At 41.9% G+C, this 24,424-nt stretch overlaps 3 protein-coding genes across 5 annotated transcripts; 2 read left to right on the top strand and 1 right to left on the bottom strand.

Moving 5' to 3' along the window:
- Positions 1-3,558: 3,558 nt before the first annotated feature.
- Positions 3,559-12,985, top strand: LOC118415295 (TLC domain-containing protein 4-B-like). The gene is made up of 6 exons (XM_035819792.1): positions 3,559-3,875; positions 7,260-7,346; positions 7,843-7,901; positions 10,168-10,259; positions 10,627-10,700; positions 11,066-12,985. The coding sequence occupies exons 1-6, from the start codon at positions 3,724-3,726 to the stop codon at positions 11,346-11,348; spliced, it is 747 nt and encodes a 248-aa protein (XP_035675685.1). The 5' UTR covers positions 3,559-3,723; the 3' UTR covers positions 11,349-12,985.
- On the bottom strand, positions 11,943-15,427 carry LOC118415294 (endonuclease 8-like 2). 2 transcript variants are annotated; one of them, XM_035819791.1, is made up of 3 exons: positions 15,255-15,415; positions 14,541-15,224; positions 11,943-14,236 (listed from the first exon to the last, which is right to left on the bottom strand). In XM_035819791.1, the coding sequence occupies exons 2-3, from the start codon at positions 15,189-15,191 to the stop codon at positions 13,745-13,747; spliced, it is 1,143 nt and encodes a 380-aa protein (XP_035675684.1). In that variant the 5' UTR covers positions 15,192-15,224; positions 15,255-15,415; the 3' UTR covers positions 11,943-13,744. The 2 variants fall into 2 exon arrangements, with proteins under 2 accessions (XP_035675684.1, XP_035675683.1); XM_035819790.1 differs by having other exon boundaries at positions 14,541-15,427.
- A 35-nt stretch (positions 15,428-15,462) lies between these two features.
- LOC118415293 lies at positions 15,463-24,323 on the top strand. Of its 2 annotated transcripts, none has more exons than XM_035819788.1 (6): positions 15,463-15,540; positions 17,657-17,828; positions 18,491-20,734; positions 21,045-21,205; positions 21,932-22,067; positions 23,073-24,323. In XM_035819788.1, exons 1-6 carry the CDS (start codon positions 15,518-15,520, stop codon positions 23,211-23,213), a joined length of 2,877 nt encoding a protein of 958 aa, XP_035675681.1. In that variant the 5' UTR covers positions 15,463-15,517; the 3' UTR covers positions 23,214-24,323. The 2 variants fall into 2 exon arrangements, with proteins under 2 accessions (XP_035675681.1, XP_035675680.1); XM_035819787.1 differs by lacking the exon at positions 15,463-15,540 and adding an exon at positions 15,547-15,812.
- The last annotated feature ends 101 nt before the right edge of the window (positions 24,324-24,424 follow it).

Here is a 24,424-nt window from a genome sequence, read left to right as displayed (position 1 = left end):
AGCCAAACACACTCATAGGCCGGCTTCACTCCTCGGGCAGCTTTTGCTACTACAGTAGAAGCGACTTAATGTCCATTGCACAACGGATAACCGCACAGTTCTGTTAATTGCACGGAATCACCTAATCTCCAAGCAGATCCTACGGTAGCATAAGATAGTATCAAAAGCTGGCAGAGGAGTGAAGCTGGCTTCAGGAGTGTGTTTGGCTACATGGCAAATGTACACCTCTTGGCTGACTGACTATCTCCAGTTTGGCACTGTCTTATGCCATTGTAGGATCTGCTTGGAGATTAGGAATCACCAAATCCCGTGATGGTCTGGTCCAGCTGAATAACTTTGCTTTGATGCACCATCGGGATAATTGCACGAAATACGCTGGCTAATGGGGTGTGTACTACTATATCTACGCGACTTAACCTCTGCTTGGAGAGTAAAGCCAAGGGCACAACCCGCCGTATGTGCAAATACGTGCTGTCTACGTGCCAAAACGTGAGCAATCTTTTGGGATCAGTAAGTGATAAGTACCGCCTCCGAACTCGTAGGGAATCCGACGGACTTTGGAGCACGCAAACACGCCGTAGAACTTTACATGCAGGTAAAACTTAGTGTACCATCGGGCTGCGGATTCGCCCCCAGTACGTGCCAGTACGGGCGACGCGCCTGCCCTGTACAGCCTGAACGTTTTCAGAAATACGTAGCGGACGTGGCCTCCCAAAAAAACGTACGGACAAATTGCACGTACGGCGGGTTGTGCCCATAGCTTAACACAGCGGGGTGGGTGCTGCAAATCAAACCCTCTCGACGACGATAGTGACTTTTTACAGCTAGCTAATGCCATACAATTGACTTGATAAGTAAGTCTGGACGCTTTGGAAAAATGCAGAACAGAATCGACGGCCGCTAGGAGATTGTATTGAGGAAAACGCTGACAGAAATAGGAAACATGCATATGTGGGCACGGTGGTAAAAACGAATGCAAAGTTGCAATTGAGACCATTTTCCACGCACTTTGTGCAATCTGTTGACCAGTGTGTCTAAAAATGAGAGAGATTGTGCGTTTTTCATCTGTTCGTCCCATTAACGTTCTCATACATTGTAAAAAGAATATCATACAACATACCGTCTTAGTTGTAGATCCTAGAAACTTGGGAACTAGCCGTGACCAACTAGTTGAGAAAGTCCCAAACGTTACGTGATGTGTTGTCTTCCCACGATTTGCATCAGACTGAACGACTGGGGATGAATCCAGAACTGGTTCAACCAGAAGAAAGAATGTTCCTTATTATTTTTAAGGGCCCTGGACCAAATGAGGGCCCCCAACCGTCTTCCCTTGTTTATAAAAAAATCGATTCTATAGTTTCTTGAAAATATTTCGTGTAGTTTAACCTAACGACAAAATTTATCACATTAAAATATGTAAAATACCAAGTTATTTCATATTTGTTTCAACTTTTGAACATGTGGACGCATGGGTACATGTGCGTTTGTAAACAAACCTCCCCAAAAGTGAGGTTTGCAACTGATCTCCAAGCAGATATTAGGATGTATGACCCCAAAGAGGAGGCAACCCGTTAAAATTGCCATGCTATTGGAGTACAAATGTTGGAAAAACAAGCTGTAAAACAGAAAGTGAGGCGGATCCTTAGATTTGCTTTGAGATTGCCTTCCAATCCGTAATCAGTCACAAAAAAAGATTTGATCCATCCGTAAAGAGAAGGAAAACATTACTCGTTGTAGGGACGATCCTACAAGATTAATAAATAAATAAATGAATTGTTAGTTGATTAATTAGGTATCTAACCCTCACATTGAACTTGAACATTTTACATGCTTCTCCGGCCCAACCCCAAGCTAAATGTCGTACAGCCCCTGATAAATTGCAAGGGACTCCATGATAATCTTTTCAAGTGACTTATATTTCTGACGATCTGAGTGTATTGATAGATTGACGTATTGATACTTTGATCTCGAAATCGCCAGTACCCGGTGTCAATTGTCAATTATGTACATTAGGAACGAATAAAAAGTCGAATCAGCATTGCTGCCTGTGAGGCCCTCTGTATTGCCTTGTTGCAAACTTTAATAAGATGGATAAAGCCATGTAGTTTGGCAATGTAAAACTAAAATAGTACAAATTTTTACTAATATTTTCAACATCTTATTGCAATTAAGCATACATAATGACTGCACACGTATATTGATAAGCTAAACATAGAAGAATTAATGTTACAATGTTTACGTACTATTCTTTCATTAACTTTCAAAACTTTAATTTGTTAACAGAATGCAAAATACTGCCTGTTTTGAATGTAACCACTTAGATTTCGGTTTGAAATTTTTCTTTATGTCCTCGCGTGACCAGCGGCGGACAAGATGGCTAGGGCGGACAGGGTTTTGCCATTGTCGGTCCAGCTAATCTCCAAGCAGATCCTTCGATGCCATAAGATAGTGCTAAACTGGCCAAGGAGTGTAGTCAATCAAGAGGTGTACATTTACCCGGTAGCCAAACACACTCCTAGACCGGCTTCACTCCTCGGGCAGCTTTTGCTACTACAGTAGAAGCGACTTAATTGCACAACGGATAACCGCACAGTTCTGTTAATTGCACGGAATCACCAAATCCCGTGATGGTCTGGTCCAGCTGAATAACTTTGCTTTGTTGACCATCGGGATAATTGCACGAAATACGCTGGCAAATGGAATGTGCATTCAAACGGGTTCTACTGTATCTTATGCTACCGTAGGATCTGCTTGGAGATTCGGTCCAGCGACCGGAAACGCGGTTTTTTCCTAGATTCACAAGGTAACAGTTACTCGAGCAGCTGGATGAAATCAAGGAGCTTTCATCAACGAAATTTTGAAACATAAAAAAGTCTTATCTTAAAAACCTTGTTAATGACTTTCTACCTGGATGTTATGATATTCTAATATATTTGATATGTGTTATCTAATGTTAATATATTTTTTCATAAAGATTATGCTAATAATGATAATAGCAATTTTTGTATAATGTCTTTCTACCTGGATGCACTACCTTCATTGACGCCATTTACATAATTCATTCCCCCATTCACGGACATTGGCATCGTCCTATCTACAGTGATCACCTGTCTACAGTTTGTTGTTTGTTTGTTTGTTTGTTTATTAGGAATCTCCATTAGTTACATTGAACTAATCTTCCTGGAGTCCTCTACACATGGTCATTAAAATACATCAAAACAAATTACACATATAAAGCATAAATCAATCATTAACATCATTAACCATATCATATTACGCATTACAATGAAGTATGCACAATGATGCATTACAATGAAGTATGCACAATGTCAATCAATCAATTCATCATCATCCTCATTCAATAAACATAAACAAAAACATTAATATCATATATCATACAGTGATCACCTGTCTACAGTGACAAGATTTTATCGGTCCCTTGAGTGCTCTTTTGGGGCTCCGCAGATCAGGATTTGGGTGGTACAGTGTGCGGCAAGCCCCTTTCACGCCCTACAGCCATACTGGCCTGCCTGCTAACCCCATGTGAGCCCGCAGGCCGCGCCACCAATGATATCATTGTTATGCTAATGACAGTAACGTTACACTTGTGTGATGAGGAAGTGTTGACTATCGCATCTCCGTATACGTCCTTGTGTATCTCCGTGCAGTCTTCGTATAATCCTCCGTATATACGGCCTTCGTATCACTTGACCGCAGTCGACCATGGCTTTCGAGACGCTGCATGTGGTCGCTACGCTGGGCTCCATCCTCACATGGATCATCGTCTTCAGGAAGATCTCGCCGGCCTTCTTCGGGAGCCGCTTCAAGGCGTACGGCGAGTTGTCTGTGGAGAGGAAGATACTCGTGGATGACTAGTGGGTATATAAATAACGTTACATGTGTTATCGTTCCTCTCCCCCTCCCCTTCAGATTTTCCTTGTTTTGTTTTTCCCTTGAAGGCGCCGACCGAAAAGGTCACCCCGCCATGCGTGCATAATTTCTACCGGCTTTTCGCCCTCCCCTCCCATCTTAGCCTCGTTTATAGCAGGCATATGGGTTGGGACGTTCATTATAAACTATTCACTGTTTTCCGTTTGTATGTGTCCACTTCTTATCGTGCAATGTCTTTTAGTCTTGAAATCCCCCTCCAGTATACAAGAAATGATACTATAATACATGTCACACAAATTATGGGAAAACACAGCATGGTGAGAGAAAAATAGAGGCCCAACCCAGGAGTCTGCTGAGGAGGCCTACCTCACTCACCTTTGTGGCTACTAAAGGGGGAATGAGAATACTGTAAATGCATTTAAGTTCGCGGACATTTAATTTCGTGGTAGCGGGAAAATGGACTTTTCACTGTGGTTTTAGATTCGCGGTGAAGCGGTCGCCGCGAAAACAACGAACATTAAACCACCGCGAAAGTTTCTGCATTTATGTTACGAGAAAAACCTTGTGATAAACTTTGGCAATATACATATAGTCTCTAAAGGGTATATGGTATTATATATGTAACGTAACATACTAGTTGGGCAGCTCTGCCTGTGTGTGCTGAACAGCCAAACCAATAAATAAATAAATAAATTTTATCATGCATTATACAATATATATTTTACATAATACACCTTTTACATAAGACTGACGAACAGCGAGAGAGGGAATAAATGATTATATCTGCCACACTGTCTAGCTGTATCTATTATGTTTCCTCTATAATGTATTGCAAATATATCTGATTCAGTACATTGTCATTTCATCCATTACGTCTGTTGTAACATTGTCTGTCACAACACCGAAAAACTTTAAAACTGAGAAACCAAAGACAAGTAGTCTTGAGAAATCCTTCACATTTAGAGCAACATCCGAATGGAACCAACTAGCACATGAGTTACAAACTGTGAGTACATCCAAGATGTTTAGACAGCAGCTAATGAAACACATGCGAAAGCTCAGCTAATATGGTACATGAGGTACTTGATAAGGCAAATGCATAATTTTGTAATGATATTTTGAATGACATGTTGTGTATGTTGTGTCCAAGTGTTATGTGTTATTATTACTCCTGGTAGTGTAGATGTTGCAGCGATAAGCTGTCATCAATAAGCTGTCATCAACTAAAGGAGTCAATAAACAATAAACATTGTACTGACATACTACAGTGGGAGCCAGTTAATTGCACGTCGGATAAACGCACACTTCGGAATCCTAAAATCCTGTGGCGGTGCGGTCCAACTGGGTAACTTCGCAGTATCGCACAAGCCGGAAAATTGCACGGGATTCGGTGGCAAATTGGGTGTGCAATTAAGCGGCTTACGTCATGGATATCACATTTTGTGTGTGTTTATAAATTATCTCAATGCCTCGTCGCCTGTAACCAAAACAGTTACTATCTCAGCATGCATGGCATAAACAACATAATAGACCTTAAGGGAAGAATCATTAATTAATCATCACAAATTTACCTGTCAATCACTACTAGTATGGAATGAATGAATTTCTAATTTGCTAATGCATATTTTCTACCTTATTTGTGGACTTTCTGTTTTGCAAAATGTTAAAGTTAAAAGCTTTTTGATTTTGGTCAAGCCCCTTCCTCTGACGGTTGTTAGTGGTTGGTCCCTGTGTATGAAATATTTAGCAGTATCGGAGAGCTCTGCATTTTCACACAAATGTGAAGTGACTTAGGATGACGCAAACTGTTAATTTGAAGTAAATGCTACATATGCATTTTTGTTGTTCACCAGGTAGGATCAATTGACTTACATGTCTTAGTACCAGAATAAAAGAAAGTTGTGCAATGTTTGAATCACCCTGGTTACAAACAGTCTTATCAGATGGCACAAAACAGCTGTGTGATTTAAATAAACTGGATAGGAAACTGAAAACCCACGGATTGACCTTGTGCGATAACATAAAGGGTGAATTGAATCTATTTCCAGATTGGTAACCTTAAGCTTGGTGTTGATACTGTAAATGCATTTAAGTTCGCGGGGATTTAATTTTGCGGTAACGGGAAAGGGGACTTTTCGCGGTGGTTTTAATTTTGCGGTAGCACCATGCACTGTAGTCTCTTACTGCCATGGATAAATGTTCGCGGTGGTTTTAAATTCGTGATTGAACGGCCACCGCGAAAACCGCGAACATTAATCCACTGCGAACATTTCTGCATTTACAGTATTATCAGGATGGATGTAGCGGTTATACCATGTTGATATTATATCTGGATTGCAATTTTTGGCCGTTTCAAAAAAAGTTTTCAACCCTACTGTAAATCGTACAAAGCAGCTGCAAAATGAGCACAGATATGCTGTGAATTGAAAAAAAATATTGGAAAGTGTATACTTTTGTCAAAGAATGCCAACATAAATTCCAAGGTCAAAGAAGAAGATGTGAAAGAAGAAAAAAGAATCCGTTGTTGGGTGTACCAATAACACTGTACTGTCAGGGTTGGACAAGTTTTCTAAAATTCACTTGTCCTATCTGGCAAGTACATAGAATATTTACTTGCCCAAACCAACTTTTCTCGTGCCTGAAATTGAAATGACATTTTTCTAAGTACTTTCAATTCCATCAATGGAATTCTTGTTATTGGCTTTATTTTTCTTTATTGACCAATGCTTGATGCCATGACTGTGAAAAGTAGCAAGGGTATCAAAATCTTACTCAATGGAAAAAATCTGACTTATCCGATGAGGCAAGTGGGGTAGGACATACACTTGCCCGATAGGCATTTTCACTTGCCCAGGACAATAGGGCTAGTGGACTTGTCCAACCTTGACTGTATGTTTAGTCATTGTTCAGCATTTCTAACCTCTTAGAATAAGTTAGATTTATAATGAATTTAACTTTTTTTTTATTCGCAAGCTTGCATTGGTTTTGGGGTTCCTAGAGGGTGTTGCCAAGTTTCTACAGTCAAACTTGGTTGAAGTTAGTGTTGTTCACATGAAGATAGTGCTGTTTACATGAAGATAGGATTTTAAAATGCCAGTGGTCGTCGGATACTCCACCAATGAATCCTTAGTAGCAAAATCGACTATTGTTTTATGTATCGTTCTTTCTCTTTCTCACAAACAATCAGGTCTATAATACCTGGACCTAATCCTCTGGACCTGGACCATACCTGGACCCAAATTTTCTGTACCAGTACCCACCCCTATCCTAGACATAATTATTTTTCATGTGATAGTCCCTAAGTACCCAGTAGTGTTACGAAGCAACTGTTGATATAATGGTGTTGATCTATTGGTGTTTTTGTGCAGCTTTATGGCGGGCCTCCACGCGGCCATCACCGCCATCTTGTCCTGGTACGCCTACACATGCACAGAGCTTCCTGCTGATGGAGTATGGTAAGTCGCAAGCAAATGTTTTCTCTTGAACAAAGTCTTCTTCGTTGTACAACCTCCCTTTAAATCTTCAGTAAATGTTTTGACGACCATCTGTCGCCTTCCTCAGTACAAAATTAATAATTGATTCATTTTGTTGATGGTTTTCAAAATGTTTGCTGAAGAATTAAAGACTTTGTTCAATTGGCCTACTAACCTGATAAAATTTTTTACGGAAAATGTGAGTTTCCTCTGCAAACATTGTGTTTTAGGTAGAATTTGGTGTGCCTCTACCACTAAGGTCTGTCGACATGACAAGTCTATGGCTTTTAAAAATGTGAAATTTCACACAAACTCTTCAACTATAAGAAATCTTTTTAGAAATCTTTGGATTGAGGAAAATATATGTTTCCATTGTCTAACCTTGTCGGACGTACATTTTTAAAAGTTTGACCACATAAAAACTACATGTGGATCAGTTATGCTCAATTTTATTACTTCTTTTGTCTATCTGTGTTAGGTTCAACTCCCCAGTGGTGAGGTTCATCTCAGCTGTGTACCTGGGATATATCATGGCAGGTACAGTGATCTTTAAGAGCAGTGACCACCAATCATGTCTTCCCTATCCTTATAATGCATTTAATGGCAAATAGAAGCTGTCAAAAGTCACCTACCTGACGTTTCGTTCTCGAAAAACTAACATTGAGAGGGTAGCCCGGCTTCTAAAATGTCCATTCTCAACTTTTCGGAACTTTCTGACCGGTGATTTGCATCCAAACGCAACTCGGTGACCTTTGACCCCATCTGGCACTACAATGACAGCTACATAACAAACTTCTTTCTAGTGTTCCAGGCACCCAAAACAGGCTTAAAAGTCTGTTTTTTTCGACATAATAAAAAACCTACAACCCTTACCTGTAGAATACAGCTCCAAGATGCCAACATTTCCAAAGAAAAACACATCTTCTGATACTTTTAAAAATCAATCCTGTGGGGACTCACCAGGGACCTTCTGCGCAGCCGTCAATTAGGGGTCATTGCCCTTGTAGGGGCCCGAACTTGAGAATTGACAAGTTTCAATCATTTCGCATGATGCGAGTAAGAGTTTTCAAACATTATCCCAAGTTTCAAAGCTTTCTGACCAAGAATGCTCCCAGGGGAATGGATCTCATGGCAGGTGTCAGAGGACTTTCCTCAAGGCTTTGGCAGTGGTTTGAGGCATTTGATAGGCTCCATAGCATTAACCAAAAAGTGACACAAACTGAAGAAAAAGTTAAAAGCTGATCTTTCTAGCATAAGGAAAGTATTCTCCCACCATTTACACACCTAAAGTTGTATTGAAAAGCTGCCAGGTTAGACTTTGAAGCATTTTATGAGAGTGCATATTACATTATCAATAAAAGGTACAGAAAGTAAGAAATCAGGCCCAAAACCACTAAAATGGCAGAATTTCTCAAGAAATTTCAGTCAGTTGAGTCAGGTAGAGCCTTTCTTTTGCCCATATAACCAATTTTTGGGAACATATTGGCCCCCAATGATATATAAGCCCCAAAGGACACACCTACCCCTCCCCCCCTCATTCTATGCACTCTCATCATCTGCTCCAAAGTGTGGTCTAACAGCATTTAGATACAAATTTTGGTGTCTAAACTGATGGAGAGTAGTCCCCTTATGACAGGGTGAGCAGATTTTACCATTTTGCCCTGTTTGTGCCACTTTTTGCTAAACAATATGAAGTCTAACCAAAGCCACAAACCTTACCACATCCCTCCTGACACCTGTGCTCCCTGGGGACCAATCCTTGGAGTAGGGTCTCCGTGAAGTCTTTAAAACTTGTGACAATGCTTGACAACCCTTCCCGCATCACTTGAAGTGTCTTGACACCTGCTAATTTTGAACTTGAATACCCGGCCCGAACATGGCAGAGCAGTGACCACCAATCATGTCTTCCCTATCCTTATAATGCATTTAATGGCAAATAGAAGCTGTCAAAAGTCACCTACCTGACGTTTCGTTCTCGAAAAACTAACATTGAGAGGGTAGCCCGGCTTCTAAAATGTCCATTCTCAACTTTTCGGAACTTTCTGACCGGTGATTTGCATCCAAACGCAACTCGGTGACCTTTGACCCCATCTGGCACTACAATGACAGCTACATAACAAACTTCTTTCTAGTGTTCCAGGCACCCAAAACAGGCTTAAAAGTCTGTTTTTTTCGACATAATAAAAAACCTACAACCCTTACCTGTAGAATACAGCTCCAAGATGCCAACATTTCCAAAGAAAAACACATCTTCTGATACTTTTAAAAATCAATCCTGTGGGGACTCACCAGGGACCTTCTGCGCAGCCGTCAATTAGGGGTCATTGCCCTTAATACAAAATATATATCTGATGTAGTATTACTACAGTATTAGCAAGGAGGTTTGTTATTAGCCATTACAAAGTTATGTAGACCAGAAAAGACTTGTCATCATAGACATTGCAAACAAGAACTGGTATATGGTACATTACACTGATCATCATCATTGGCCTCCGCCTGAACAGATGATGGCACACAACCCTTGGAAAACTAGTTGGTTGCAAATATAAAGTACTGGTACTGTAAATGCAGACTTTTGCGGTGGTTTACTGTTTGCAGACTTTCGCGGTGGCCCCTTCACCGCAAATTTGAAGCCACCACAAACATTTTTCCATGGCAGTAAGAGACTACAGTGCATGGTGCTACTGCGAACTTAAAACCACCGCAAAAAGTCCTTTTTCCCACTACCGCGAAATTAAATGCATTTACAGTATATTGCAGGTAGCCTGAGTGTCATCCTAGTTATCATACTTCCTTTTTCTAGACGTGGTGATATTACTGCAGAACCCACAGCTAGCCACCAAGGCCTTCATCGCCCATCATGTCACATCTCTCTTCACAGCGTACATAGGAGCGGTAAGAAACTTTTCAAAATGCTTGATATTTTTCATGACTTCCAATGTTAACTTCTGATGATCTATTGTGAAAGTGAAAAAACGATAAGCAATACATGTATTATATAGAAGAACTTGGCTTATTTTCCCTTTGTTCAATTAGCAATAATTTATCAATAAGCCATTTCACAGTTCCTAGTGTGCATGTGTAGTAGTGATGCATTGTGGTTTAAGGTCAAAGTTTAAGGCCCATGGCTACAAACTAGCCACGGGCAATGCCTCACTGGTAGTCCGCCAGCATCCTCTATGATTTGGGTGGGCACTTTGTAGATAGAGGAAATGCATGACGTCTTCCCTTTCATACATATATTGTCTTTCCCTGCCAACAGAGCTACCCTGCTATGCCATACTACGCCAACATCTCCTACATGATGGAAATCTCCAATCCAACAGTCAACTTACGGTACGTCATAAAATGTATCTAGTCCATAAACTGGTGCAAAACAAAGGAATAATATTTGTTCTTATCTATGTTGGTCAAGTGGCTTGTGATGTATCAAAACTCCCAATGCAAGGGCAGGAACAGAAATTACAAATGTGCATTAAATACATACATTTGAGATAAAACTCACCTATCTAAAAACAAGAGAAGAAACTGTGCTACATGCAATCTTTGCTGTGAGGTTTACATCTATCATATCATAATACAACTATGACAATAGTATTTTCCACTTTTGGGTTAGGAAGTAATAAAGAATAAAAACGTAGATTAATGATGACACCAGCTGTTATGTCAGCTGCCATTTGAACATTGCCTCATTCTTGCAGGACCATTCTGAAAGAGCTGGGCTACGGTACGTCCAACTACTACGTCTGGAACGGCGCTGCCATGCTGGTCACCTTCTTCTTCTCTCGCGTCCTCCTGACCGCCATCGCGACCTTCAACCTCTTCAAGGTCATGTGGTTCCACAATGCCTTTCACCAGCTTCCTTTCCAGGTCTCCCTGTGCTACATCTTCGGCTGTGGCCTCTTTAATGTTTTGAACTATTACTGGTTCAGTAAGATTTGTAAAGGGTTTGTCAAACATGTTTGGGGGAAGAAACCGCAATGATGTATACATGTACAATAATAACGTTATAACATGACACAAGTGCAAGATGTAATAATAACATGCCGACAGCTGAATAATGACATGTTCATAGTTTGTCCTTTTGATGTTGTCCTTTGCAAATGTATCGCTAACCCTGTTTGACAGCTGTCACAATTGTCAGTTTGATTAGAAAGTGTTTGAAGGGACACTAAAATGTCTTTCGCATTTGTTTTGATAAATCAGTTTTTTACACACTGCTAATTCATTTATGTTTAAAAAAAGTGAATTATCTGATTGCTTTGCTGGTTAAGTACTCAACATTTATTCTGTTTTGTATGCAACAGCACAATACAGCGTGGAGCACTTTGGTTGCTTTATTTGGATTGTGACAATGTGGAACATAAAGCATGTTACGTACGTGTTGAACTTTTAACCATGAATAGAGATTGACCTTCAGAAGTACCCCTCGGAACAAGAAAGGTTAAACATGCGCACATTCTTACTAATATACTGTAATTTTAAGTAAAAGTATGTCACAGTCTTGCCAATGTTTAAATGTACATGTATGTTTAAATTGGACCTGTGGACAAATGATTTTTCTTTTTTTCATTTTTGAATGCAGTTCAAAGTAATAACAGTGAAAACTTTAAAGTTAGTTAAGATATTTTATGCCTACAATAAGCCATTTCACAGTTCAAGTGCACACGTGCAGTTGTGATGCTTTGTGATATAGGGTCAAAGTTCAAGGCCCCTGGCTCATGCTTTGTACAAGGTACCTTGGGGGCCATCCGGGATCGGGCAGCTAGGACAGTTTATTCAGTGGCCCAAGACAGTCAGGCCCGACGAGCTCCTATTAGCGCCCCGGGGAGTTTAAGCCCGATTAGGTCTACCTGTAGCGATAACTACTTCGGGCTTAAACTCCCCCGGAGCGCTAATGTGAGATCGGCAGGCTGACTGCCTTGGCTCCCCGAACAAAACTTGCTAGCTACCCGGTCCTGTCTGGCTCCCAGGGTACGTACAAGGCAGTTGCAATAAACCTTTTCCTTATATCACCCTGCATGACACCTATGCATGCACACTCAGAACTGTGAACTTGGGCATAGGAAAGAATGTCTTGAAATGCAGCAGTAGGAAAGATTGTATAAGGAAGGAGAAAAATGCAGAGAAAAGGTGAAAAGCTGAGAAAAATCACAGAGCTCTGTAGCTGTAGAAATGTTGCAATTGTAATTATTGTATAATATGTATTTTGCGAGGTGTAAGTAATCTAATGCACTGTCCGTCCCTTAATTTTGGTATTTGTCACGTGAGGTGACATTCGTCATGTTGGTCCATTGAACCTGCAAGTTTCAGGCCTATGAGTATGAATACACATTTGTCAAATATCATGATTATGTGACTGTAGCCACATTCACTAAATTACCCAGTAACAACCAGGTTTAACCGTCCAAGTTGTAACATGGCAGACAATACTTTCCTCATAGTCGCTTCAGTGAAAATACCTGATTATAATAGACTAGTTCTGCTAATCATGGAGGACATTGTTTATAGGGTCAATAGTTGGTTAAGAGCATTCCTCTCAAATTGCTGTGCCTGTCTTTGTAAGTCTCGTCTGATGGACTCACCCACTATGCAAAATAGAATAAAAAATCTCACCTGTTTTTATATCTGTGTAGCTATGTTTTTCTTTAACAGCTTTGGTGCTGCTAATTGTGGATTACACATTCTAAACATCATTGTGCACAGGGTTGCAGCTAGCATTTTTAGCATAATGGGTCAGCGAACTATAATTTGCGACTATTACACTAATTATGAACTAAAATAGTGGTACTTTGCTCGTAGGTACTTTAGAAACAATATCTGATCAACCATGAAAAATGTTGATATGACCCTCCTAACTGACCAGATCTTTCTAATTACATGTGGTGTTAAAAGAATTTTAATTAAAAGTCTCCTCATGAGTACCGTTAGAACGCTAGCTTTTTACTCTAAATTTTGCAAAATCTCACTGTGAAATGGCACAAATGTTAAACCACGACAGACATTTCCCCTCTTAACAGCATATAAAGGTCACTAAGGTACAGTGCTTGCAGTCCCAATGAAATTTTTTGGTCATATTAGTAATTACATCAGTCTATAGCAAAACTTTCTTTTTGCACACTTTCTTCTGACCACAAGAAGGGATTTTCTTGCAATTACAATTTTGTGTATATGTAAGTTCAAGTCCCACCATCTGACCAGCCTGACAGGTCCTGAACTTTTAGCCTAGCGGTAATTACACTGGCTTCATGAGATAAGATTCTACTTCGTGATCCCAAAAACAAACAAAAAACCTTGTCTTCTTTGTTCTCAAAGTTGTGTCACTTGTGTTGTTTCTTCTAAAAATTATGAATTTCAACACCAACAGTGGAACTCTAGAATCATGGTCTTGTTCTCCTTTTAGAGCATTTCTGATCCCCAGATTTTCCTCTATGATGCTGCTTTCTGGGCTGAAACTTGACTTTCTTGCCTGTGCAAAAATCCTCCTCAGATTCAGGATCTATGACTGGCTTTTTCTCAAGTTTCTTTCTCTTCTGTGTTCCTGTCAGCTGCTTCCCTGTTTGTGACACTTTACTCCTTTTTCCTCTATCTGTACTGCTCTTGCTATTCTCAGGAACGTCCAGTTTTTTCACAGTACTTGCACAACGACGTGACTTTCCTCCCTTCTGTGATGCTGAACGTTTCCTCTTTCCCACGTGTCCAATCTTCCTTGGGTAGACTTGCTCCTGCGATGCGCCCTCTAGCAGCTGACATGTGGAACACCAGGTCGTCACGCGCTGCAGACCGTCCTCGGGCCCGAACCAATCGCGGGACGTCTTGTGACCCAACGGACAGTCCTTCTTAAAGTAGATCTGCCAGTGCTCCTTGAACTTCTGTAAGATGTTTAAAATGAAAAATAGAAATACATATATAATACACATGTACATTACACACAGAAATCCGATCATTGGTTGTCTTTCATGTATCTTAAAAATCAAGAAATATGTTAAGGACATGACTACAATTGTAGTAGTGTCACTTATATTTTTCTTGATCACGTTACGTATTGCTAGTTCACCTTTATCAAGTTGAAACCACCTCCGTCAACTCGATATCCCTAAAAACAGTTTTTAAAAACAACGGATATACTTGTAGTCTATTTAGTAGTACAATATTCCGTGAACTACCGTTTTATACCTTGTGCTCGTCTTTGTGTTCCATCCATGTCGAGCTGAACGCCAAGGCTTGCTCCACCACGCACAATGCCCGTTGCCTTGACAACATGTTGCCAGGTTGCAGAGGATGCACCTTGGCCGCGTACAGCACCTCGTTCTTGATGATGTTACCCAATCCTGAGAAACAAGTCTGGTCTAGGAGAGTGTAGCAGACTGGTTGGGCATGTTGTATCGCGTCTGTCGCCTTCTCAACATCGAAGGAAGCTGTAAGAATATCAGTGCCCTGGTCGCAAGCTGGAGAGTCTACCTCACCCATGCTCCCTCCATAGAAAGCCAAAAATTCCTCCTTTGCAAAGTGCAGTACCAACCGCGGAACGGGAACTTTACCGGTCTTGGACTGTCTTGAAATTCCCTTGTACTCGTTGGCTCGCAGACTGCCCCACATCAAGAAGTGGTACCTTATCCACGTGCTCCGCTCATCACCGCGCACTGGCGACTTTTGTACAAACTGCAGGAAAAGTTCCTTGCCGTACACCTTGACATCGTTGAGTCTGCAGCCTACAAGTTCTTCCTTGTTCACGGTCTTTGTGTTCCCTTCGACCCGGTTGATCTCACGCCCAGTAAACTGTCGGGCGACTTCTCCCCATTGTAGTACGCTTGGTCCTTCGGGCATGATTGTTTTGGATAGTTTTAGTTTTACGTAACGCAAGTGATTCTTTAACCTCCTTGCGTAACGTTAACACTAAACAGACTGTTGGATAGCAACCCAGCCTCCGTCCTTGGGATAAAAAGTGCGCTTCTTCTCCTGAAACCTCTGCTTGTCCTTTACCTTTTGGTACCCATGAATGAGACCGATTTGCATAAGAAAGCACCAGTTGCTACGACGTCCATCAGATGCCACTCACTGCAGCTGTCCACTTTGTTTGACCACTGGCTTGCCCCGACCTCTGACCCGGAAGTAAACCGATATGGCGGGAAACTCGTGCGACCTCGCGCTGCATGCTGGGTGTCCCGAAGTTTTGGTAAGCTCCTGAAAAGTTGTTGGAGTTTTTGTTTCCGTTCTTTTCAGAGTTCCACTCAAGTTTTGTAGGATGGAAACAGCCACCAGAGGGAAAGAACGTGGCAGGAGCGTGGGTAAGAGGAGATGGAAGGAGGCGAGCTCGAAGAAGGGTCGGGTAGCGGGAACAGCTGGTGTCCTTGGCGGTGGAAGAGGCACGGACGCCGGCCGCGAGTGGAGTGGTGGTGGTGGTCCGGACGGGGACGTTGCAGGCCAGTTGGCCACAAAAATAGCCGGGTAGCTGTCTTTCTTTTTGTGTAAATGTGAGGGGAGGGGATTGTGTACAAATACTTGAACGAGTGAGAGAAATTTATGAAATGTGAAAGGCCTCTTTGAGTGTCACGATGATGCAGATCATGGGAGTTTCTGTGACCAGGTGGCAAAAAGTTCCTGTGAAAACGGGAAAAGAGATTTTTCTCTGAAATCTTTAACTTGATCTTTACCTTGATCCACAGCCAGTAGGTACCCTCTCTTGGGTAATAAGGCTGTCCTAGTTGTGGCGGTAGTAGGTTCATGATGTTGTAAATTACAACATTATGTTGTTCACTGTTCTGAGTATGCATGTGCATTGACTGTAAATAATTTATGGGTTATATGTCAGAAGTAAAGGCCCTTGACACATTAACAAATCATGTCAGGACATTATTATGCAAATCAAAACAATGGTCCAGAGGAGAACTGATTACAAGTCTGGAGCCTTCACCTTTGACATATTACACAGAATTCCTGTCATTGCACATAAACTCGGAACATTGAACACACTTCAGTGTTGCAAAGAACTTGAGTAAGGATTAGTTTTTGGTGGTAAAAGGTTTAAAACAATTTTTAAGGAGGCGCCTCGACCACATTAATCAGCCTCATTACTCAACACATTGGGTACTAACTAGCTGCTGTTACACCCAATATTACATATTATTATTATCATTATTAACTATGCTGTATTGCAGTCAGGCCTGTCCAATGTGATGGGCTGTAGGTATTCCCTGGCCAAATAGAGCCCACACTGGTAGACTGGGTGACAAGGGGAACAGCAGCCTGGCCAGTCAGAAAGCATTATGATTTTTTACTCCAATATCCTCCAATATCTACATTGAGAATATGACTTGGTGATGTTTTTGGCATCAAGGTGTAAGTTCTCTTCTCATCAAGGACCATTGTTGACTAAAGAAGTTAACTATTCAGGGTTCGAAATAGACATACTTAACTTGCAATTTGCACATAATTTTTGAGATTTGCATATAAAAATTTTCCGAACTTGCAATCTTGCATGTTGAAAATACATGGCCTATAGTAAAAATACTGAGGCCACGATGCCTTTGTCTGACGGGGATCGTCACCGGTTGTCAGTAGGTGTTATAAACAATCAACTTCGGCTTTGCTGCAAACTAACATGCTGATTATGTGGATATCCTTCCAAAATTTGCAGTTCTGTCTATATTTTCATGTGCCAATTTCAGTCCATCAACAGTGACAGAATGGGCAAAATTCTTATCCATCCAGAGCAGCAACATTCCACCAAAGTACAGAATGATGGATGGTGGCTAGAACATTGCAGTATAGACTAGTTGTATTTTGCATGTAATTATTTTAAATTGCACGTAAAATTTTTGCCAACTTGCAATTTTGCATGTAGCAGTAGAAAAGTATTTCGATCCCTGCTATTTGTTAATTTATTTATCTATAGATTTATTCATATAACTTATTGATGCTCTGGTGTTGATCAACTGTCAGAAGGTTGGAAACAGAATCAGTTGGTCCAAGGAGCCTTTAAGGAGGTTTCCTTTTTTTTAACCTCCTTGATTCAAAACTTACCATACTACAACGTTGTGCCCTAGGGAAATGCACTTCACACCACTTTTCCCCAATGGTGGAGTGACACCCTTGGCAAATCTTTCTAAAGTGTGAAAAAAAAAACTTGGTGCGCCTGTGTGTCAATGTCTGAACATTTTGCCACCAAAAGCAGTAATTATTTTTGCATTGAACAAATTTATTTTAAGAAAGGACAGAATACTTAACCCAATGGCTATTTGTACCTTACAGTTACAACCTTTCCTACAACATAACGTATATGTACCTTACAGCCTACCCTCGAGGATAGCTGATGCTGTAGTGAGTGATGACTGGGAGGCAGAGCTTCAAGAAGTAACTCCACCAATCAGTGACAAGAGGGCAGACCTTCAGAAAGTGTCTTCACCAATCACAGACAAGGGAGCGGAGCTTCAAGAAACACCTCTAACAAGTGACAAGACAGAGGTACAGCTTGCAATCATTTTGATTGGATGATGAATCAATTGGTTTTGGATGGGGATGTACATTCATCGGTAGGGGTGGGTACCGGTACGTATTTTTAGGCTTATTGGTCCTAGAAAATAACAAGAGCGAAGAAGAGGAGAGTTGGTAGTCTTTTTTATCAAGTTTCTACAGTCAAACTTGGTCTAACTGATATTAATAACAAGGCAGCTGCTTTACTTGAAGGTAGGATACTCCACCTAACAGATTCCTTTGTAGCAAAATGAACCATTGTTTTGAGTATTGCCCATTCACAAACAACTAGGTCCAGGTTCAGGTCCGGACCTGCACCTGATCCTCTGGACCTGGACCGTACCTGTACCTGAATTTCCTGTACTGGTACCCACCCTTAGTCATCAGTCTTGTGTATGGGGAAGTTTCAGGCATTAGCCTCAGTCGTGAAGTCTATACACAGAAATTAGATAAAAGACCCCAACACATGTATCAAGAAGAGTGAGGTTGACTCAATGTGTTTGGCTGGAAATGCGAGGTGTAGAGAATTAGCTGCATTATATTATTGCCTTTTGAACCCTGGCTGTTGGAAAAGCATTATACTTAGTCTCAAGCAAAACGCTACTACCTTGTAGTTCAATCTGTTTTACATTTTTTATCTTGTGCCATTTCAGGTTAAACAAGATAAACCGCAGCCAAGAGTCTCCCATAGCGTCAAGCTTACCCGACGCAAGCAGAAGAAAACAGTGAAAACAGAAAAGCCTAAAAGCACCCAGACTATCCTTGTAGATGAACAAAAGAAAACAGGTAAAACAGAAAAAGTCAAAAGTGCAGTTGCAGCCACCACAAAAAAGGAGAGGCTGCGGCTACAGACGGACCCCACCGACGAAAACCGAAACATGATACAAGCTGAGAAGGTGCATTCAGAGGACACACGAATTACAAGCAAGAAGCAGACAGTCAGCCCAGCCGACAGTGTCCTGGACAGGATACTATCCCCCAAGCCCAAAGCAAAATCTTCAGATAGAACCAAGATATCTTTCAAGCTTACACCAATAAAACAAGAAGAAATCAAGAAGGACATTTCAAAGTTTAACTGGTGGAGCGACAAAGATACCGACAAGGAGGACAGAGAGAGTGGTAGCAGTACAGAGGAGAAGTCACCAGTGGATACCAAGCAGATTGCTAAGAAAGAACAGGATCTGGAAAGTCCATCTTCGTCCCAAGTGTCCGTTAAGAGGAAGGAGCAGGAGGATCGCACACAGATGCCTCCTCCCCCTCTCCCCGACACTCCTGTATCTTGTCAGGGGAAGAGGAAGAAACCAAAAAGGAAAGCCACACCTATGCCTCCTAGAACCCTGGGCTTCAAGACACACTTAGAGGATGACTTAGAGGCAACAACAAGAAGTGTCAGTGCGCCAAGTAGTAGGATGCCCTCGCGGGACCCCTCCCCTAGCCTTCTGAGACGTCCATCCGAGGAGTTCCAGCCCCCTTTTCCAGTAAGCCCCTTCTCGGAGGACTACAGGAAAGAGTGCTTTGAAGACAGCGGGTCCGAGACGTCATCTTTGGAGCATAACCTTAGCCTGGCGTCACAAGAGGAGCTGGAGGTCGGACGGTACGGTGACGATGAAGAAGAAGCCAACTCCGACCTACACTCAGAGGATCGTGGCCCAAACGGTGGCAGCGTACGGAGCAGTAGCTTTCCGCCAAAGTTGTTGCCCGTATTTCGCGGTGACATCAGCCCAGCCCAAGTCCAGGGCTCAAGCTTTCCTCTGAGAGATCCCCCAGGATTGCTCAGCGAGCAGTCCACATCTCTGCAGTTGCCGGCTCGTGATGACGGCATACAGAGCCACGAGACAGCTCACCTCCCTCCAAACATGATGCAGAAAGCCCAGGAGCTCCACAGACAGTCTGTCCACTTCCAGCACCTGTCCCAGCACCACTACAACTTTGCCGTGCATCTGCTCCACAGGTCTCTGATGCTGAACGACCAGTACCTAAACATCGTGGGTGGCAGTGTGAACAGCCCCCCTCCCCATCCACTCTCACCTGCGCAGCCAGGCACCTATGGACCAGTGTTCCCCTTTCCCCCTCCCCCCCAGGCAGAGTTCTCGCCTCAGTACCCTCCCCCGGTGCCCCCGCACCCTTCTGTGGCGCTACAGGGTGTAGGACAGAGTCCTGGCTTCTTTCGAGAAAACTCTTCACCGTTTGGGTCATACGACGCACCAGCAGAACACCACGGGAATCATTGGTATTCTCCACATTCATCAGAATCCGCCCAGCAGGGGAAGAGCACAACACTTCTGCCTCCAGGACATTTCCAAATCCCGCCACAAATGTGGAAGAAAGCGGCAAGCGCCGAAGGGGGCGTGGCGGGGAAGTATGTCATACCAGCTTACCGTTCGGGAATTGCGAAATGGAAGGTCGAACAGGATACCTCCGACGAAACCTCGAGCAGCGTCACCTCTCCGCCGTACAAAAGAAAGATGGTGGTGAGCTGGCCGTCCTTGCTAGAGGTGTCGTACGTCTGGCAGGTCGGCGTGAAAGACGCGGGTTACGTCGACTCCCACTGCCACATAGACTATCTGTTCGAAAGGATGTCGTTCCGAGAATCCTTCCAAGCGTTCATGAGCAAGGCGAACTTTCCAGCCAGCTTTGAGGGCTGCGTGGCCGTGTTCTGCGATCCTAAGTCGTGGGTGCCGGACGGTTTCTGGAGAAGACTGCTCCAGGAGAATGATAACGTTTGGGGTGCGTTTGGATGCCATCCCCACAGTGCTAAGCTGTACAACATGGTCAATGAGCAGAACCTACTGAACTGCTTGAAGCACGAGAAGGCGATAGCGTTTGGGGAGATCGGACTGGACAATTCCAAGGACTTTTCTCCGCCCAGCATTCAGAAAGAGGTGTTCATAAGACAGGTGAGATGACCCATGAGATTTGTTACCCAAGTTCAACTAAGACTTTGAAAGGTTTGAGTTAAGGTTTTATGGCCACAAAAGTTTTTGTCTAAAGCATGATTCATGTTTTACCTTAAAAGAATGCATTGAAATTGCAATTTTTGGTGACTGATGAAAGTCTTAGCATCTGATTTTTTTTTATATTTCAAAATCTAAACAATGTAACTAATTAATTAAATGTACTGCAAAAATTTATTGTTGCAGCTTTCTTTGTGCCTTTTAAGATTCTTAAGACTGATATTGGTAACAGCGTTGCACTGCCCCCTTGCAGCTGCACCTTGCAATGCAGGTAAAGAAGCCGCTGGTGCTCCACTGTCGCCAGGCAGATGACGAGATGTTTGAGATTATGCAGGACCTGGTGCCGCGCGATTACATCATCCATCGCCACTGCTTCACTGAGAGCTTCGCCGTCGCCCAGAGGTGGATGGAAGAGTGAGTGTACTATTCAACCATTACTTCCTGAAGTGTTTGGTTACAGTTCATTATATTTACAGCATTTTTGTGTTTGCTGTGACCTCTTCTCTGTGAAAGCATGACATCACACATTCACAAACAGAAAACAGTTTTTGTTTTTGCTGGCAAATGAGTTCTTGTCGAACTTCTGTTTAAGATATGAGTTGAATTTGCAAATGAGAGATATGTATTGCAAATATGACAGAAAAATGGCAAATAGCAATTACTCAAGCAACTGGATATGATTGTGGAAATCTGTTCATTGACAGACAAGTCACTGACAAAAGTTAGTGGATCCGGATGCTAGCTAAAACATATGACCATTTCCAATATCATGTCAAGCTGCTTGAGTAATTGCTATTTGGCGAGTCGTATTGCCTCAGGATTCGCCACAGTCTGACGTAACAGGAAAATCGTAACAAAATATTACTTCTGTCTACGAAAGTTAGACAGCCTGACTTTGACTTACCTTGTTTCCTATTGGACCCCCCAAATTGTCTTCACCTTTTTTGCATTCATGGTAGTTAGGGAAAAAAGACCAGTTTCTCCCAGATCACATCAGTGTCACTGATGAAAGATGGTGGATGCTATCTGAAACGTCTGACCGTTTCCAAATCATATCCAGTTGCTTGAGTGACTGCTTTTTTTGGCTTAAAATATTACTTATTATTTTTTTGAGTGCTCATTCCTTTTTTTTTGTTGCAGGTACCCCAACATGTACCTGGGCATCACTGCGCTCGTGACCTTCCCGACCACGCGAGCGCTTCAGGATGCCGTGCGACGTATCCCACTTGACAGGCTCCTTCTGGAGACAGACGCCCCCTACTTTGTACCTAGGCAGGTCAGTACTGCAGCTGTTCCTTTGCTATTTTGGTTCTGACACCATTTAAATCTGAATCAGATAAACTATTAACTGTGCTGTATGGTTTGACACACAGTGTAAGCTTAAGAGACAGATTTTCTTGTGCATAACATCCCGACACCTGGGATCGACCCGGGCCGGCAGATCACAAATCCAACGTGCAAACCATTTGGCCAAAAGGGTTAAGCCATATGGCATCTTCAGTTTAGCAGTCCTTGAACCCCACTGTTACATAAGAAGCAGATTCTTTTGAGCCATCAAACACCTATTTTTCAAGAAGTGTGGTCTTAAATGCTCTTATAGTGTGTCTCCCCTCAAACGTGGGACTGGATATTGTTATGTGTCATCTGAATAACTATAAGCTCTTCCAGCTTCCTGTAAATGGCCAGTGGGTAGGTTGGGATCTAAGAATTGAATCAATGGGTAGATTGCTACCACCTGAAGATGGTTTGTCAGTCAGATCACTATATACTAATCTGAGTTCATGAGTACTCACTTCAACCTTTAAAACACATACAACAATGTTTATGTGTAATAAATGTATGCTTCTGTCATTGGGATTGTTTAACCTTCTCCCTACTGGCTAACCACATAACCAACTCAAATTTTGTGTCACGTGTCTACCTTAGCAGGCTGCAAGTTAAACCTCGCCTTTCTTAACTCATTTCCATTGACTTAGTCTTAACTTGTCTTACCCTTGTTTCCCTTCGAGTACTACAAATTTGTCGTCTTCCCCTCTTTGCATGATGATTCATAGGATAAACCTGTTCTACAACTAGATCTCTTTTGCACATCAATTCACAGCTAGGATATAAAAACTCTCTCCAGCAAGATTTCTCCAGTGTCACTGAAGAAAGATGCCAGATGGCTGTCTGAAACATCTGACTGTATCCACAATCATACCCAGTTGCTTGAGTTCCTGCTTTCTGGCCTCTTATTACCTGGATGTCTAATCTTCATCAAGAAACCTTGCCTTTGTTGCAGATTCCTCAAGGCAAGGTCGCCTGCTCCCACCCAGCCATGGCGGTGTGCGTTGCAGAGAAGATAGCTGAACTGAAGGCCATTCCGTTGAGCGAGGTTCTCATGCAAGTCCGAGAAAACACCCGAACTGTGTACGGCATCTAGTATAGTTGCTCTTGGCACAAACACGATATTGTTTTACGCTGTGGTTGGCAGGGAAAATAAGTATTGGCATAGTTTTCGTACAGAGCGCTCTAAGATATATCTATTGATGTTCCACTTTCTGTGTGATGCATGAAGATATCCTTAAGAGTAGTTAAGGTTAAAGCCATACACCTGAAGTGCTATGAAAGAGTTTGAATGGAACCAAAGAAGAGTTATTCCTGGTGTTGAAATGACTGCTCACCATGGACATTGTTGATGAAGACAGCTGACAGAAAGTACATGTAGTTGACACAAACACTTGCTGTTAAAAGTACATATATGTAGATCACAGTACATGTATGTCGATCACAATACATGACATATAGTGGACAGTACATATGATGTAGTTTGTAGACATGTATGCAGTTAACAGTACATATGTGTATGTAGATCACAGTACATGTATCTTCTTGACAGTACATAATATGTAGTTGATAGTACATATATGCAGTTAACAGTACATGTATGTAGTGGGCGGTACATGTATGTAGTTGACAGTACATATACATGTAGGTAGTTGGCAGTATGTATGCTGCAAACATGGTCATGTGTAACTGATCATGAAGTTGCTGTCTTTGATAAGCAAGGGTGTTATATTGTCTACCTCAACATAGTAATGCACATACATGTATGGCAATCATGAAGTTTACAGAACAATTCCAGTCAAATGTAGGAAACAGAATTCAAGATTCTCTTTTGGGATTAGAAATTTAAGTTTGTCTTTTTTTCAACAACTTTTTTTAACGATGAGTTATCTTCTGAAATTGTGGGAGATTTTTTGTTGTAAAGTAATGATAAGTAAAAAAATAAGCCAAGAAGGTCTCCAATGAAATTTGTTTGGCCTGGGCTGTTCAGTAAAACTCATCGACGAATAAAGAAAAAAGACAAATGAATATGTGAAGTTGCCATTAGTACAATAAGTTAAAACTCCTTGCTGTTGTTTGGTTGGACATTAGAATGTGTTGTATGGATGCACCCTTTGAAGCTGTAAGGTCAAAAATGGAAGTGTTTGTTGTCCTGATGTTACACAATTACCTTTAAAATACACTGTTCTGATTATAAGGCAAGGCATTTACATAAAAATGTCAATGTTTCATCCTTTATAATCGCATGCATTGTACTTAACCTTTATCGTGCAAAAGCAGGAAAAGTTCCAGGAATTTTATGTATTT

This window comes from Branchiostoma floridae, chromosome 5 (assembly GCF_000003815.2).
Source record: "Branchiostoma floridae strain S238N-H82 chromosome 5, Bfl_VNyyK, whole genome shotgun sequence".
Taxonomy (NCBI): Eukaryota; Metazoa; Chordata; class Leptocardii; order Amphioxiformes; family Branchiostomatidae; genus Branchiostoma; species Branchiostoma floridae.
This window is presented reverse-complemented; position numbering and strand designations above follow the sequence as displayed.

What these genes read in the sequence shown, in the direction of transcription:
- LOC118415293 (XM_035819787.1), top strand. Translation starts at nt 15,610, where the DNA reads ATGGAAACAGCCACCAGAGGGAAAGAACGTGGCAGGAGCGTGGGTAAG. An exon ending in TTGGCCACAAAAATAGCCGG is followed by an intron (nt 15,813 to 17,656) that starts GTAGCTGTCTTT and finishes TGTACCTTACAG; the next exon opens with CCTACCCTCGAGGATAGCTG. An exon ending in AAGAGGTGTTCATAAGACAG is followed by an intron (nt 20,735 to 21,044) that starts GTGAGATGACCC and finishes GCCCCCTTGCAG; the next exon opens with CTGCACCTTGCAATGCAGGT.
- LOC118415294 (XM_035819790.1), bottom strand. Translation starts at nt 15,191, where the DNA reads ATGCCCGAAGGACCAAGCGTACTACAATGGGGAGAAGTCGCCCGACAG. An exon ending in AACACAAAGACGAGCACAAG is followed by an intron (nt 14,237 to 14,540) that starts GTATAAAACGGT and finishes AACATCTTACAG; the next exon opens with AAGTTCAAGGAGCACTGGCA.
- LOC118415295 (XM_035819792.1), top strand. Translation starts at nt 3,724, where the DNA reads ATGGCTTTCGAGACGCTGCATGTGGTCGCTACGCTGGGCTCCATCCTC. An exon ending in AAGATACTCGTGGATGACTA is followed by an intron (nt 3,876 to 7,259) that starts GTGGGTATATAA and finishes GTTTTTGTGCAG; the next exon opens with CTTTATGGCGGGCCTCCACG. An exon ending in CCTGGGATATATCATGGCAG is followed by an intron (nt 7,902 to 10,167) that starts GTACAGTGATCT and finishes TCCTTTTTCTAG; the next exon opens with ACGTGGTGATATTACTGCAG.